Here is a 17,258-nt window from a genome sequence, read left to right on the forward strand (position 1 = left end):
AACCAGAGAATCAGCACATTTCACCCGTTTCCCAGCCCCAGGTGGGTTGGCATGGCACCTGCGGCTCTGCAGACGGAGCGTGGAGCTTTTTACTCCACCGTTCTCCTTGGAGGCGCGTGTGCGAGCGTTACTGCGTCTTCCGGGGAAGATTCTCATCCGCGGTTCGCTGAGGCAGCGACATTGCACGGCCCAATCGGTGCCTTTCGCTCGCAGGCAGGGGTGGGGGGGGGGGGGGGGGTCTCTTAGGCAAGCCTGCATTGCCTCGTATCGCTCATCTGTGACCAGAACTTCTGTGCAACTGTGTCTGTTCTGTACCCCCAAAGATACGTGCATCGCTGTTTTCTGGGTAGGGTACGAGAGTATTCGGCTATCAACGCCATTGCGGCTGGAGAATTATTTCATTATTTCTGATTGTATCTGACAGCCTGAAGGATTCTCTGGCGGCCCGCGGGTCACCTGACATTTTCCGGGTTCGTCGTTACCATGACGGCCTCGGCGCCTCGCGCTGGCAGCTTCCTGTCCGGGTCAAGCCAATCGCGATCGCTCCCCTGCCGCGCTCTCCGCTGACAATCCTCCGAGCTGAGGTGGGAGGGCTTGGCATTATCAAGCCGGGTTTGAACTCTGGGGCGATGTTGAGCATCTTTGTCCCCCCTCTTAAACACTGAGGTCTTTGTGATTTGTTGCAGAAGAGAGGGGCAGATTCGCCGCACAGTCTTGAAGGGGGGGGGGGGGGCACCTTTACATGGATTCAAACCGAAGCAGCTCATTGCCCCACAGATTGGGCTAATCTACCTGCAAATCCCTCTGTAAATAGTTTGTAAGAAATAAAGAAGATTTAATTCAAACCGTGACCCAGTGTTGTGACTTGGATGTGGCGCTTAGGTTCTTATTAAGGGAAAACGATGAGTGCAGAATGTTAACGACTGCTGTTCAAGCAAGGTTGGAACTTATGTTGATTATTTGAGATGCTTATTAAAAAAATATTGTTTTATGTTCAGATTTTCCCATTTCTGTTAAACAGACAGATGTGAAATGGATCATTGTGAAATGTAAGGTACCACTTAACCCACTTTTGGACCACCCCCTACCCCACATAAACATATCTGTGTGTCATGGATTATATTGAATTATTGTTTTATTTACCTTTATTGAATAAGGTAAGTCAACTTAGAACTCTCTTCCAACTGAAAAGTTCTCTTTTCAACGATGATGGATCCTGAAAATGTAATGGATTGTGTAGCCAGTGAGATGTAGGGGATGATTCGGTAGCCTGGTACGGAGAACAAGTTCACTTTGCTAAAAGTACCATGTGATGTTTAATGACCTCAGTGGTGCCAGGACTGGAGTACGGCACCTCCTACAGCACAGTGTTCCCATTCTGCTTGGGTTGAGCCGGAGTGGAAGATCGCCCCCTACTGACCCACTTGAGAAAGGCATTGCGACTTGCTAGCGCACTGAGCGTGTGCTGCGTGGGGCCTGATTTATAGGGAGATATATTGAACGGTAATCATCCCTGGGCCTGTGTTAAAATATCTCATTTGAGTTAATGGCGAAGGGAGCGCAGGACTCACTGCTGTCTGCTAGCCTCACTGCTCCCCGTCTCCCAGACCTGTGAGCCCGTATAAATCAATGTCACTGCAGAAGAAGAGGCTGGATGTGTGAAGCTGACTGGAGAGACTTTCGCACCGCAGCATTACCAGCCAAAGCTCAAAGTCTCCCCCTGCTGGCAGAGCCAGATTATTACAGCTCAAGACATTCTTCACGCAGAGGGATTGAATTGTGCGTGCTTGTGTGTGTGTGTGTGTGTGTGTGTGTGTGTGTATTTTGTCTGATGGTTACTCGTTGTTCTCTTTCCCTCCTGCGTGCAGGCCACAGACAGGGACACGGGGAATTACAGTGCGATGCAGTACAGACTCATCATCCCCCCCTCCCCTGACGATAGGGACGGGTTTGTCATCGAGCAGTACACCGGGATCATCAAGACCGCCATCGTGTACAGGAACATGCGCCGCTCCTATTTCAAATTCGAAGTCGTCGCCACGGACAACTACGGGGCGGGCCTGACCAGCAGGGCGGACGTCGTGGTGAGTCGCCGTGTTCCCAAACACGAGGGAAACCTCTCCTTCCTCTTCCTCCTCCTCTTCCTCTTCTGCAGTCCATCGCCCACCTCCGTTTCCCAGCCTGAGATCCATACCTTCCAATTTTGTGTGCGCTTGCGTATCTGATCGAGAGATGTAGAGAATATCTGTAAATACCACAAAAGCAGTCACTGCACTATTGAAAGAATTAAATGGCAACGGGGCAATTATGCGATCGCATTTGTTGTTTCCTTTGTGGATGCTTTGATGAATTTGATAGTATTGGTGTTTTTGTGCTCGATGACATTTGCAGTTGTTCTTACCTCAGCAGAATATCAGAAACTGTTGAAGGGATTGTCTGGTGATCTGTTCAATTCTAAAAGAACTGACCTTCAGATAAAAGCTGGCACATGGTGTGTGTGTGTGTGTGTGTGTACGTGTGCGTGCATGTGTGTTCGTACGTGTGTGTTCGCACTTGTACGCATATGCAAGTTAAAACAACATCGTCTGTGGTCAGATTTACAACATTCAGACCAATCTTTTGAGGCAGGTGCTCGCAGTAAATTGCATCCTATTTGGTTCAAAGAAACAGGATCCAGATTAAGTAAGAGGTCAGGGCCAGAGGCTGAGTCTGTGAAACTGTACATCGGTTAATTAGCTGTTCATTTCGAGGGGGAATTTAATTTCACGGGGCCAGCGCGGGGGTCTTGGCTGCCAAAGCACGTCCAGGAGGCATCCCAGGGTCCTCATTGAGCCGCTGAAATTAGACGCCATTAACTCGGCAAACGGCTTCAGGAAACGCCGGCGGTTCTTTCCTTGGCTTTGAGAGCCTTTGGGACTCTTAGCGGGAGAAAAACATCGCGTTGCGTTGTCAATTCAATTCCATTTCATTTCGTTGCCGTCGGCTCAGAAAATGAATTGGAATTTAATTGACGAATTGAATGCCCTCGACGTTCTTCCTAGGACCTTTCGATTGGAGAACTGAACGTCAGTACATTTTGAGAATGGACTGAGTGGAAAGGGGGTCTGTGGTACGGTTCTGACAGGATGTCTCTCTCTCTCTCTCTCTCTCTCTCTCTGTCTCTCACTCCCTCTCTCTCTCTTTCTCTCACTCCCTCTCTCTCTCTCTCACTCCCTCTCCCTTTCTCTCTCTCTCTCTCCCTCTCTCTCTCAGATCTCGGTGGTGAATCAGCTGGACATGCAGGTGGTGGTGTCCAACGTCCCCCCCACCGTGGTGGAAGAGAACAAGGAGCAGCTGATTGGGTGAGGAGTCACAGGTTTTATGAGGAGAGAGAGAGAGAGAGAAAGAGAGTGTGTGTTAAAGTGTGAAAGTACTTCATAGTTAATAAATGTTATGTTGCTGTCATTTATGCTGTTATTGCTGTTGCTGCTTGTTTTTTTATATGCTTAGGATGACATATTGTTGTTATCACTACACTTTGGCAATATGTGTTTTTTTTAAATATGTCATGCCAAAAAAGCATTTGAATTTGTGGGGGGGGAGAGAGAGAATGAGACGATAGAAAGAATGAGAGAGAGAGAAAAGAGATAGAAGAATGAGAGGGAGAGGAGAATGAGAATGAGAGAGAGAGGACATCTGTCACGCCTTTTTATAGGCTGTTGTAACCGCAGTGAACAGTTTAATTTGCGGCATGCTGGTCTACTGGAGGCTGTTCGATGCACTCAGCTCTGCCCACATTGTATAAAGCATATAACATGTTCTTTAGCATGGTGTAACTACTTACTAAGAAAATCTTTTGTTCTATGACACAGTAGTAGAACACATTTTCCAGTGTGACAGTTCATATCTTTATCAAGCATGCAAAATGTAACCCATCGTCGGGTGTTACAAAACAACTGCACTTGTCCAAGAATGCTTTATAAAGTAGTAATATCATGTTCATGAAGGTGTTATGCATGCTTCATGAAGGTTCTTCAAATTAAACTGAATGTACTAAGACCCAAAAAACAGTTTTATGCTGTCCCGATACGCACACTTGCACGCATTTGGCGTGCCCGTTCATGTACTAAGGAGTAGTATTTGGCCAAGTACGCAGACCTACAATGCCGGTGATGTGAAGGTGTGTTTACTGGAGGAAGTTCCACCAAAGAAATATCAAGGTAAGAAAGATGTTTGCAAAGATGCAAATGTTGTAACTTTATATTTTATTCATAGCGTAGAATCATGATGGTATTGTTAGTGTGAATATAACATTAGCAAGCTCAGCTAATTTGTCTGTGGTTGGCAAGCCCACATCAACCTCTGCTCAGCTATTACAAGCTATTAATTGTGATGTGACTACTGTAAATTTATTTGAAATGGTGACCATGGAACACAAAGTGTGTCCCAATTGTTTATTTTTTTTTAAACCCACACACTTGGGCACTTAATACATACTTGCACACTATATGCTAATATATGCCACATCACAATGGGTTACCCAAGTAAGTACCCAAGCACACTTAGCCAAGTGTGGAGAAATGGAACAGCCGATTAGTTTAATCTGTTAGAGTCTTGATGAAAAAGTTTCCTTTATTGAAAGTAAAGAGTAATGCCGCATTGCTATTCCTGAAATGAACCTGTTATCTTGGTGAGATAATCTGATTTGGCTCTTGGAACAAACCTTGTAGAAAAATGCTTCCCTGGGATTTTTTTTCTCCCTTTTTTTTTTTTTTTAAACATTTTAAGGACTGAATTAAAAGTATACTGAATCAAATACATTTACATAATATTAACGATTCTAACACTACTAAAAGTAGTAATAAAAATGTATTTAACACATTCAATTTAATTCAGCATGCATTTAATAAATGAATCATAAATTGACAACCTTTCTGTTGGATGAACAAGCCCTTATGTTTTTTTATCCACCCAGTCGTGATACTGTCTGGTTTTTCAGACAGCAGCAAGCCTCGATGGGCTGACTGACCTCTCCTCATCACCAGGTACTCTTCTGTTCTCTGGAAACACCTGAAGGTTAATTTTTGGCGGCCGGTGTGTGCTTGGCGAACGCAGGATCCTGGAGCGGTACGTCCAGGACCAGATCCCGGGGGCCAAAGTGGTGGTGGAGTCCATCGGGGCCCGTCGCCACGGAGACGGGTTCGAGCTGGAGGACTACACCAAGTCGGACCTGATGGTGTACGCCATCGACCCCCTGACCAACCGGGCCATATCCCGACAGGAGCTCTTCAAGTGAGCGCGTCCTCCGCCGACCTGCCCAAAAGCGTCCCTCCCCAAGGGCTCATTAGAGAAAAAATGCCCCCCCCTCCTTTTCTTCTGTTTAGAAGCGGGGGTCCTGTCTCGTGTGGAGGGGGGGTGAACCATAATCCCCTCTATTGAACGCTTTTTTTTGTGACCGAAGCCTTAATCTCCCCCCACCGCCCCCACCCCACCAGACCACAACGCCGCGGCTCTAAAGAACGTTTCTAATTTATCGGGATTTGACTTCACAGCCTTTTTTTTTTTTTTAAACAATAGTCTTATCCGTAACGGCCGCTCTGGAGGAGAACGCTATTGTAGCGGCGAACTGATAGCGTCCCGCTTCAGAAAAAGCGCTGTTTGCGGTACAATAGCGGGAGAGCTGGGGGCCGCGGTCTGCATACTGAGGAGCGCGCGCGGTGCCCGTCCCGCCCGGGCCAGGTGTGACCAGGCACTTTCGGTACTGAGGAGCGCGCGCGGTGCCCGTCCCGCCCGGGCCAGGTGTGACCAGGCACTTTCGGCGGGTCGGGTAACGCCGCGTTCCCCTCGGGTGACCCGGAGCGATAAAAACACGGTTTATTCCACGAGTCACACACGGGTACCCTAACCGAGCCAATTAACACACATTCTCTCACGCTAGGCAGTGAAAAAGGCCCCTCTAGGTGAGACCTAGTGGGGCTCTGAAGGCGTGATAATGAACTGGTGATAAATTGGAGGAGTGGGGGGTGGTGGTGGGGGTGGGGGGGGGTTGTAGTATAATGGTTTTGGAACTGGCCCCATAATGTGCAGGTTGCAGGTTTAGTTCCTCTCTGGGCCCCTTACTGTATGAACAGGGGACCGCTCTAGAAAAGGCTACTTGATCTGCTTCAGCAAAACCTAAGATCCATAAATGGTTTCTATTTTAAACTGTGCTCCAAATATCTGAATAATCCAAAGGCAGGTTATTTCAAGTATCTGTCTTAATTGTGCCTCATGTTTAATGCTGTGTTTTCTCCAGTTTTTTTCCAGAGAATGTAAACATGATTGAGTTCAATGCGATCAACATGTTTAGCCACTTTAAAAACTCACTTTTAAATAAATCCCTTCGTTAACTGTGATTTACACCAGCATTGAGTACAACACACAGTAACGGTTAACAAACAAACACCCCCCCCCCCCAGGTTCCTGGACGGGAAGCTGCTGGACATTAACAAGGAGTTCCAGCCGCACCTGGGGGAGGGGGGGCGCATCCTGGAGATCCGCTCCCCCGACATCGTGGCGAGCGTGAAGAAGGCCGCGCAGGCGGTGGGCTACACAGAGGGGGCGCTGCTCGCGCTGGCCATCATCATCATCCTCCTCTGCATCCCCGCCATCCTCATCGTCATGGTTACCTACAAACAGTGAGTGACGGGGGGTGGGGGGGTGTAACCGAGGGAGAGCCGAGGGAGAGAGGGTGAGAGAAAGAGAGAGGGGCTGGCGAGAGAGAAGGGGAGAGAGGTGGGGGGGGTGGAGAGAGAGAGGAAGAGAGGGTGAGAAAGAATAAGAGGGGGCAGTGAGAGAGAGGGAGGGGGGGCAGATGAGAGGGAGAGAGCAGGAGGCAGATGAGAGGCAGAGAGCGAGAGAGGGAAAAGAGAGAAAGAGAGAGACATGGAGGGAAGGAGAGAGGGAGAGTGACAGAGGGACGTGTGCCAGGCGCCAGCGTGTGGCGAGGTCTCTCTCTCTGGCCGTGATTTGCCACAGAGACCTTTTCGAGGAGCCAGGGCTAATCTTCTAATTGGCCCTGCGTTAACGGTGATTAATTCACACAGGGTGTGACAAATGGGGTTTCGCGCGGGGTGGGGGGGGGGTGGGGGGTTCGCCCCGCCCCAGATGAGATAATCAGCTGTCATAGGGTGGCACAGAACCGTTGCTGCTGGTAAAGGTGGCAGCCCAAGCCTGGCAGGCGATGGGGCGCGAGAATAGCGCCCTTTTAGCACGTCTCTGTGCTGTACTGAGGAGACTGGCAGAGCTGCAGACGCCGTAGCTGGGGCAGAGCTGCAGACGCCGTAGCTAAGTGGGTGGGGGTGGGGGGGGGGTGGGGGTGGGGGGTGATGGGGGGGCAAAGGAGGTTTGTGGCTGCCTGGGGAACGGGATTTAAGCGGGAATTACGCGGGGACTCGTTTATTAGCTGCTATCTGTTTATCCCGCACTCCTCTATCTGACCCTTTATCTGTCTCTCTGTTTATTTATTCGGTTATTCATTTAAAGTGTTTGCGGCCCACGGATAACCGTTCCAGTCGAGTGGGGGACATTAATTAAGGTGTGCGCATTAATGTCGCGGTTTGAATTCCTGTCGGGGTTACTCTGGCTCTAGCCTTAAGCCTAGGGAAACCATAGACTGGGAACCTGAAGCATTTAAATGGCACTGTGCATGTATCAAAAAGTATAGCTGTATTATCCTGGATAGGGACATCTGTTGGGCAAAAAAAGTCTGTATGAAATGCAAAACTCAAACAAAGTTCAACAAATACAACACTGTATGATTAATAACACATTTTGACAACCCTGTCAGTGTTGACGATGGTTGACTTTATGAGCACTTTATTGCACTAGGAAGCATTCTCAGTGTTTGGGAATATAAGTCGCCTCAGGTTAATTCCATTAGACAATGGAGCTTATTTTAATTTAATTTTCTCTACATGAATGATGCCAAGAAGAAATAAAAGGGAGAAGCGTTCCTCTTTTATTTGTACATTTGGCCGAAGGACAGCCCTAGCTGATCTGTTTTCTCTTTACCAGAAATTGCAACTGAGACTTCTCCCATTTTATCTGTAGTGAAATAGAATACATTTGATAGCAAACCAAGCGTTTACTGTTGTGTGAATAAGCTGAAAGGAAATTCATATGAATTGTGCACGCTGATACACCTACAGAAATGTTATTTAGAAAAATAACTTCAAACATACATATTTGTCGAGCAGAATCTTTAGAAAATCATTTTTGTTGTGTTTAATTAAAAACATGAATTAAATATGCACTAATTTGTGTCTTATTGACCTGTTTTTCTCTTTTTATCTTTGCATTTTGCATGGATTACCACCAGGTTCAAAGAGTAAGTACTAAGAACTTATTAATGATTGTGATATATTTATGATTCAGTGTCTTTGTTTTTTTTTTTAAAATTTACATTATACAAGGGGAAGAATTTATTTTAACAACGTTTAAAAGCAAAATGCAACGTGCCAGTGTTTGAGAAAAACACAATAAATACATGCCATTTGATCATAATTGATCCGTGTGAAACCAGTGAAATACGATAGCGTTGTTGTTCAGACATCTGGGTTACTGTCTGCGCTAAACGACTTTCTTCCCGCCTGTTTTTTTCCCGCCCGTAAAGGCGACAGGCGGAGTGCGCCAAAACCGCCAGGATCCAGATGGCGCTGCCGACGGGCAAATCCGCCGGGGCCGCCCCCAGCAACCTGTACGAGGAGCTGGGCGACAACACCATGTGAGTCCTTTCACCCAATCACGTGAGCCGTTACACGTCCGTTCAACACCATGTGAGTCCTTTTACCCAATCACGTGAGCCGCCGTTACATGTCCGTTCAACACCATGTGAGTCTGCCTTTCGCCCAATCACGTGAGCCTACACGTCGTCAACACCATGTGAGTCCTTTACCCATCACGTGGGTTACACGTCCGTTCAACACCATGTGAGTCCTTACGCATCACGTAGCCACGTTACCGCCTTCAACACATGAGTCCTTTACCCATCACGTGACCGCAGTTACACCGTCAACACATGTGAGTCTGCCTGCCATCCCGACCATACACCCTTCCGCCAACCGCCGCTCAGATACGAAGTCAGGTGCTACTCGATGACTTTCCCGCCCTTTTTCTGAAGGGCGAATCAGCGCTCGCCGTTTGCTCTGTGTCACTAGGAGCTCTCCATAACGGAAGATGGAGAGACATGGCCATTAAAAGCATCGACTCCGTCAGCGATAAATCGAGACGCTGGGTTCCTGTATTTCTCCGTACCGATACATACAGCAGACCGTTGTGACAGCAGACTTTCTAATTGCTACTGTACGGTTCTGAGACCCTTTAAAAAGAAAGGAAAAGTCCCGAGATCGTATAGAAGGCTTTTTAGTGGATTCTTAGTGCCTACTCTGACACACTTGATCTTGTGGGCTGAGGGACTGTGCGATTCCCAGCTTGACATTCCGGAGAGTACCAAAACCAAAAAATGTCATTTCAAATCAAGTGATATAACTTAAAATGAATACGAAGGTCCATCCAAAAAAAGAAAGTAAAGGAGCATCGAATGGTTTCATAATTGAACCTTTACTGTGTGACCAAGCGAAATACAGGAACAATCCCACAGTTCCACAGTCATCGTCGGGACACATCTAGGTCAAACTGACGGCACCGCGGAGTACAACCAATTAAAACCCTGGCACATGCAGTGCGCCGTGGTGCGAGCTACTTAGCCATAAACCAGAATTTGCCACCCGTGGTGAAGTAATGCTAATGGCACTGTGCATTTGCGTGGTCTGTGCGAAGATTTAGCATTGCGCCGGCTGCCATTAGCCAGTTTGCTTATTACTTTTTTATCGTAATTCTATGCCTCAGCAGTTCTGTTCCTCCTAGAGAGAGAGCCAATTACATATTCAGATTTAATATTTGAATAAAACATCGGCTAATATATGCAATGAAAATGTCTCAGATAAAGTTGGGAGTTAATAGAAAGCGGTCGTCCATTATCTGTGGGGATGGTTTACTTGAGGTCGCTCGGCGAAGGCCAGCTGCGGGAGCCGGACTGTGTAACGGTGTGATTAAAACCGAAGCCGTCGTGGTGTCCCCGTGCCCACTAGCCGTCGCCGGGCGAAAGCTTTCAGCGGGCAGCGTTTCTGCCGCTGGGTACGGGTGGCAGGGATCGCGGGGCAGTTGCAGTTCCTGCCGCTGGGTACAGGTGGCAGGGATCGCGGGGCAGGTACAGTTTCTGCCGCTGGGTACAGGTGCCCTGGAGAGGCTGCGCGGTTCTGCCGTCGTCACGGTGAAAAAAGCCGGTAAAAAAAAAGGCGGGAAAATGATGCCTAAATCTGTGCCTAATGGCGAGAGCGGTGACACCGCGGGGACTGTCAGCATCAGGGGGGGGTGGGGGGAGTGGGGGTGGGGTGGGGGGGGGAGGTTTGAAGCAGTGCCTGCCGTGTGAATGATGTCATCGCTAAAAGGAACGCGGGTCAACAAAGTTCTAAAGGGAAACATGAAGCCTGGAGATAGCGGCCCGTCCATTACCCTGCCCCGCACAGATGCAGCGAGGAGATTAAAGGAGGTGTTCCGCGCGACTCTGCCGCCCCACAGCCGAGAGCTGAGGTCTTTAAAGAGACGCCAGGCCGAATAAATCCGCCTCAGAACCTCTATCAGCTCCATTCTGCATACTTCGGCTCAGGGCGATTTTACAAACTTTAAAGTTTTTGGTTTCCGCTTCAATCCGGGGGCGTCGGTGGGGAGCGGGAGGGGGTTTCTATCGGAATATTCCCTCATATTCTACATGCTATCATGCTGGTCAGTTCTTAGCTCTGTGGTGCAGTCTATAAATATTCATTAAAGTGTTCTCAAGGACAAAACATCCACAGTGCAGCGAAAAGTGTTTGCCCTCTTCCCGATTTCCTCTGTTATTGCATATTTGTGACACTGAATGGTTTCTGCAACTTTAGACAAAATGAAATATTAGACAAAGCGAACCAGAGTAAACAAAAGACGCATTTTCTTTTATTTATAATTTCATTTATGTCACGAAAAATTGTTATCAAACACCCATATCACCCATGTGAAAAAGCAATTGCCTCCTTAAACTTAATAACTGGCTTCACCACCTTTAGCAGCAACCAAACACGTCCTATAATTTGATCAGTCTTTCACATCGCTGTGGAGTAATTTTAGCCCACTCTTCTGCAAAAATACTTTAACTCAGACAAATTGGTAGGTTTTCGAGCATGAACTGCTCGTTTCCCCGTCCTGCCACAGCATCTCGCTTGGGTTTAAGTCAGGACTTTCACAAGGTCACTCCAAAACTTTTTAGCCATTCAGATGTGTCCTTGCTTTTGTGCTTTGGATAATTGTTTTGCTGCATAAACCAACTATGCCTCAGCTTCGACTCACAGACAAATGACTGGACATTCTCCCTAAGAATGTTCTGGTGCAGAGCAAAATTCATGGTTCCTTCAATTATAGCAAGTCGTGCAGGTTCCAAGGCTATGAAGCATCCCCACACCATCACAGTACCACCAGCATGTTTGACTGCTGTTATAATGTTCTTACTGTGAACTTCTGTATTTGCTTTACAGCAGATATATTCTGACCCATATCATCCAAGAAGCTCCACTTTTGACTCGTCTGTCCATAGAACATTATCCCAAAAGGCTTAGTGATCATCAAGGTGCTTTCGTACAAATGTGAGACAGTATGGATGCTTCTCTTGGTTAGTAGTGGTTTCTGTCTTGCTACTCTTGCCAGAGTCCCATTCTTGCCCAGTCTCTTTCTTATTACGGAGTCATGAACACTGACTTTAGCTTAGGCTAGAGGTGCCTGTAGTTCTTTGGATGTTCTTCTGGGATCCTTTGTGACTTCCTGGATGAGTTGTCGCTGTGCCCTTGGAGTAATGTTGGCAGGCTGACCACTCCTGTGAAGATTCACCACTGTTCCACGTGTTCTCTGTTAGGACATAATGCCTCTCTCTGTGGGTTGGTGGAGTCTCAGAGCCTTAGAAATGATTTTGTAACCCTTTCCTGACAGATGCATTTCCACAACTTTTTTGGAAATATAACTTCTGGAATTTCCTTTGATCGTGGCATAGTGTGCTTGTAGAAACTTTGTGGTGACTACTTCGCTCTGATGGTAAGGTTCAAAGTTCAACAGGATTAGCTGCAATCAAGCCTGGCTTTGTTCAATCTGCTCAATCTGATTATCAATTCAATTTGATTAATTGGTTGATTGATTAAGGGGGCGATTACTTTTATCACACGTGTGATATGGGTGTTTGGTAACTTAAGTGTGTTTTGTATTTACCCAATTTCCCTTTATCTAATATGACATTTTGTCTAAAGATCTGAAACGTTCTCTAACATTCAGTGTGACAAATATCATGCAATAGCAGAGGAAATCAGGAAGGGGAAAAATACTTTCTCACGCCACTGTATTGCCCCTGGCCCCATCATGCTCAGGGCTGACGATGGTGACGCCCTGCGCTGATGTTTAGGGGTATTTATGACTCCCAGCAGCCTTTGTTACCAGTTAAACTGTAGTTCTGTAGTTTTCATTTGACTCTTCCTGACACCAGCAGCATTTACTCTTTAGTTATTTTAATATTGTTAAATATTCTGGTTGTTCTGGGGTCTTATTGATGTTTGCCAAATCTTGTGTTTGTTTCAGATGTGATAGGTAAGCTGGGTAAGGTAAGATGTTGCACTGCTAGGTCAGAAAACAGTTGCCTTCACTTGTGTAAGAAATGTCTTCCTTGAATTATGTGGGCTCGGTGCGTTCCCTGTAGCTGCTAGCTGTTTAGCATGTTAGCCCCCGGAAGGAAATTCCTCCTCCAGTACACACCAGGCAACGTGTTTTACGTGAAAAGCATGTTTTACAGGAAACAGTGGCCATATGTTTAGTCGTTCTGTGTCAGCTTTGCTAGTACCTGTCAGTAGTCTAGAAGGAACCTCGCAAAAACATGAACTTACCTCCAAACACTGCTTTGCGTTGACGCCTTGAGAAATTCCTGCTGCTCTCTTCGAAATCAGTGGCTTGAATGTGACCTTGCTTTTTCTTTATTGAAAAAATATAAACAAGTGTTTCTAACAAATTCGACAATTCCCATCCCATTCATACGGTGCGATTGATTTTTTGAAGATTCATAGGAGATATTCATTTTACAGCTGCCAACAAAAAACCACACAAACTTTTCATTCTGCGAAAATAAAAATGTGTCTATTTTATTCATACATGTTTTGGAAGAAATCTTAAGCATTTAGGAAATGCCTATGGGAGCCAGCATCTGGTGTGGTAATATAGAGCAGTGTTTGATCACAGAACATACCTTTGTGTGGTACTGTAGAGCAGTGTTTCCTCACAGATCACGCCTGTGTGTGGTAATGTAGAGCAGTCTATCCTCACAGATCACACCTCCTTTCCATCTCTCTGCTCTTCCTTGTCATCATTACTTTTCTTTCAAGTCTTTTTCTTCTTTGCCGTTTGAAACGGAGCAGGGGAAAGTCGCTGGCGTTGGCGGACGGCGACGGGCAGCGGTTGGCGAGCGCGTTCGCGTCGCGGTCCCTCTCCGTCCGCACGCTCCCTGCAGCCAACGGGGCGTCCTGCGGCAACCAGGCCTTCCCCTCGGACGAAAATCCGTGCACCACCAGGAACCCCCTGTACCAGGGCGGGGACACCCCCGGGACGTCCCGGAGGGGGAGGAGCCTGACGCGGTTCCACTCGCCCCCGCTGCCGAGCGCGAGGCGTGAGGGGGGCGGCGGCAGGGCGGGGCGGCTCTGGAGCCTGCCCGTCCCGCTCCAGCGCGGGTGGGTCTGCGAGGCGCTGAGGAGGCGGCCCGCCCCGGAGCCGGCTGATTGGGAGCTGCGGCTGCTGAAGGCGGAGCTTAGGGACAGTAAGGACGAGCTGGACCACGCCCGCGGGCAGGGCAGCTGGAGCGCGGAGCCCAGGCTGACGGTCCGAGAGCAGGCCCGGCAGTTTGAGCAGCAGGCCCTGCAGGACAGTACGCCCCGCTCGGGCCGGGACTCCAGGAACTCCCTCCTCTCCCGAAGTTCCACGGGGGACACGGGGGGCGCTTGGGACCTCCCCGAACACCTGCTGCTGGCCCTAGGGAGCCCGAGCAGCCCCAGGAGCTCGCCGGGGTGCGGGGACGTCCCCCCCAGCATCGCCATGGTCGCCCTGAGCAACCCCACCCCGCCCCCCGCCCCCCGGCCCACCCCGCCGGTGCTGCGCAAGTTCAGCTCCAGCATCTGCAGCTACGTCACCGTGGAGCCCGGCCAAGTCAGGGTGGAGATCCTGCCAGACCTCCCCGCTCCAGAAACCCCGCCCCCACTCCCACCACCGCCACCTCTGCCATCGCCGCAGTCTCTGCAGGCCCCTCCTCCGCCCTCTCTCTCTCCCTCTCCCACTCCCGCTCCAAAAACTCCGCCCCCCTCCCACCCCTCCTCCCGCCTCTGCCATCGCCGCAGTTTCTTCTGGCCCCTCCCCCACGCTCTCTCTTTCCCTCTCCAACTCCCGCTCCAGAAGCCCCGCCTCCCCTCCCGCCACCCCCACCTCTGCCATCGCCGCAGTTTCTGCTGGCCCCTCCCCTGCCCCTCCCTCTCCCTCCTCCTCCCTAAACAGCCACCTGGCCCCCGCCTCCCCATTCGTCCTGCCGCCGCTGCCCCCGGACGTGTCCCTCCGGCCGGTCTCTTTGCGCCCCGTGCCCCCCCTCCCCCCGGCCGGAGGCCCCGAGGACAGAACCGAAGGGGGTCCTCCGGAACCTCCAGAACCTCTCGGACATCGAGAGGTCCGTCGCCAACATGTACGGCCAGATAGACAGAAACAAGACCCCGCCCCCGGGCGTCCAGAAGCCACACGCGTCTGCTGAGGACGACGCCCCCCCACCTCGGCCTTCCACGCAGCCTGCCCACCCAAATCCCAGCATGCACTGCACTTTGGAGGAAGCGGGGAAGCGACTTCCTTCTCAGGCTCCCGCCCACTGACTCGTTTCCTCTCTTCCTCTGCTCCCTCTGCTCTACATCCATCTGTTTTTCTTTTCTTTTCATCTCATCTTTTCTCAGGTTACTTTTTGCACCATGATTGTTTTTAATCGTCACATATTTTGGAATGTTTACACTATTTGATCTGTGTTTTTTGTTCATTTATAAGGTTTAATTGTTTAAACATTGTGATAGAGACAATTTAAGATTTAAAAGAAGGAACCTTTGCAGATTTTCCCCCTGCCCACTTAGAACAAAGCAGACTAGAAATAATCTAAACCAATCTTGACAAAACAGAGATGCAAACATGCCAAATTCATGATGGGACCATTGCTGATACACAGGTGATTTCAAACTCACCGTCATAAAGTAATGTTGTCAAGGTGTTATTCGGTTCAGTCACCAAATGCACATGATGTCACAACGGTGCTCAGATGGATTTTTCTATAAAGGTATTTTGTGCACACCGCACGCTTCTCTGTCCTCTCCTTCCTGTACTCCCCGTCAGTCTCCGCCCCCTTTCCCATCCCCGAGTTTGAGCTCTAACAAGCCGAGGCCTTCCGAACAGGGAGTCTGGCGCCTCTCCGTCCCAAACAGGGAGTCTGACGCCTCTCCGTCCCGAGCAGGGAGTCTGACGCCTCTCCGTCCCGAACAGGGAGTCTGACGCCTCTCCGTCCCGAGCAGGGAGTCTGACGCCTCTCCTGTCCCGAACAGGGAGTCTGACGCCTCTCCGGTCCCGAACAGGGAGTCTGACGCCTCTCCGGTCCCAAACAGGGAGTCTGACGCTTCTACGGTCCCAAACAGGGAGTCTGAAGATAGAGAACGGGTTATTGTGTGACGCCGGCCGTGTCGAGTGGGGAAGATCTGGAGCGGTGACGCGGTCAAAAGTGCCGATTTCGAGAGAGAGAGAGAGAGTGAGAGAGAGTGAGAGAGAGAGAGAGAGAGAGAGAGGAATAGTTGCCTTAGCAGTAATATAGCTTGGTACACCCCCACCCCCAGGCATCGGAGTGGAAGCATGCTGTATTCAAACTAGTAAACAAAAAAACTATGTGCAGCTAATTGTGCATCCTGTATCTTTGGCAGATTTTAACCAATGTTAGGTGGCAGTTGGTTGGTCGCCATATAATGCTGCCTGGCTTTCCATCTCGAAACGAACTGCAAACACAAAAAACAGTGTTAAAGGGAAACAATTCCCAAGTCTCAGATGTCTCAGCGTCGCCCCCAGAATCACTATACATGTTCACAGAAATGTTTTGTTTGTTTTGGAAAGTTTTATCATTAAAACTTTGCTCACTTAAGGGACTATTGAGCCCTCCCACATTCCAAACTCTCAGCATCTCACCCTCTCCTGTGCCACACCTGTTTGAGTAGTACCTATTTTAACACCAGTAAAGAGAGCATCCCCTTTTTTGTCACTCAGAAACTTAACCAGTTATAAATTTACTTTGCGTACTATTTGGCATCTGGGTACATGAACACAGGTTTAAACCTTTTGAAGTTGTTTATTTATTTATTTATTTTTTTACTAAACGCAACGGCCTACATAATGAAAAATGAGCAAATCTGAGGTTAGGACAAGCCACGGTGAAAATATTTAATGTGATGCCGTGCGATGCGTCTTGACTAGTGCTTCCCTGTTACCTTTTTCACCGGGGAACGGGAACGCGCTCAGCTGCTACCGCGCAGATCTGAGTCTGATCAGAAAGGAGCCAACGACTCGCTTTGACCCGGGACATGACAGGAAGTCCTGTCGTGCAAACAGAGGAAGTCTCGCAGGAGGGCGTGTTGCTGAACGGGCGGATCAGAGGAGCCGGGCGTCAGGAGGTACTTCAGACGGTGTCGGTTACCGAGCAACAGCGCCAGATGTGTCTGAGCGCACAGGCCCAGAGCGGCAGTTGTGTTCTTCCCCTTTTGTGTTCATTTTTGGACATTTCCTGTCGAGCAGCAGGCCTCTTCGCAGGCAACCTGTGGTTTGTACTGGGATGTTTTTTTCGCCGTGTCAAAGTCGCACGGCGTCGCGCTGACGTGATTATCTGCGGTTCTCGGAGACGAGATAATCCTGTCCTGCGGTGCGCTGAACCCGCCACACGATCCACTTTGCGGTGATTAGATTAGTGTGCAGATGTGGGCCGCCTCCCGCCTCCATTTAACACCTCGTGGGACCTGTTAAGAGTGTGGTGTCAGTGATATATCCCAGCCCCTGAACAAATCCGTCTGTCGTCATCACGATACCCCAGTTTAACGCACTCGCCCTCCTGCTACGTCACCTCGTTCGGCAGG

General features: G+C 49.1%; 2 protein-coding genes across 2 annotated transcripts in view; both read left to right on the forward strand.

Annotated features, from left to right (window-relative positions):
• The window catches only part of LOC135244743 (protocadherin-15-like), a 187,824-nt gene that overhangs the window by 163,182 nt on the left and 7,384 nt on the right, over positions 1-17,258 (forward strand). The window contains exons 30-35 of the mRNA XM_064317270.1: positions 1,869-2,084; positions 3,253-3,341; positions 5,095-5,271; positions 6,438-6,656; positions 8,339-8,347; positions 8,633-8,743. Coding sequence (XP_064173340.1) covers positions 1,869-2,084; positions 3,253-3,341; positions 5,095-5,271; positions 6,438-6,656; positions 8,339-8,347; positions 8,633-8,743 — 821 coding nt within the window. The remainder of the gene's footprint in view (positions 1-1,868; positions 2,085-3,252; positions 3,342-5,094; positions 5,272-6,437; positions 6,657-8,338; positions 8,348-8,632; positions 8,744-17,258) is intronic.
• On the forward strand, positions 13,384-14,981 carry LOC135245185 (protocadherin-15-like; the record flags this gene model as incomplete). Its single annotated transcript, XM_064318105.1, has 2 exons — positions 13,384-14,464; positions 14,620-14,981. Coding segments are annotated over 2 exons (1,443 nt in total), but the record flags the coding sequence as incomplete, so codon positions are not given.

The sequence above is a fragment of the Anguilla rostrata genome, chromosome 18 (assembly GCF_018555375.3).
Source record: "Anguilla rostrata isolate EN2019 chromosome 18, ASM1855537v3, whole genome shotgun sequence".
Taxonomy (NCBI): Eukaryota; Metazoa; Chordata; class Actinopteri; order Anguilliformes; family Anguillidae; genus Anguilla; species Anguilla rostrata.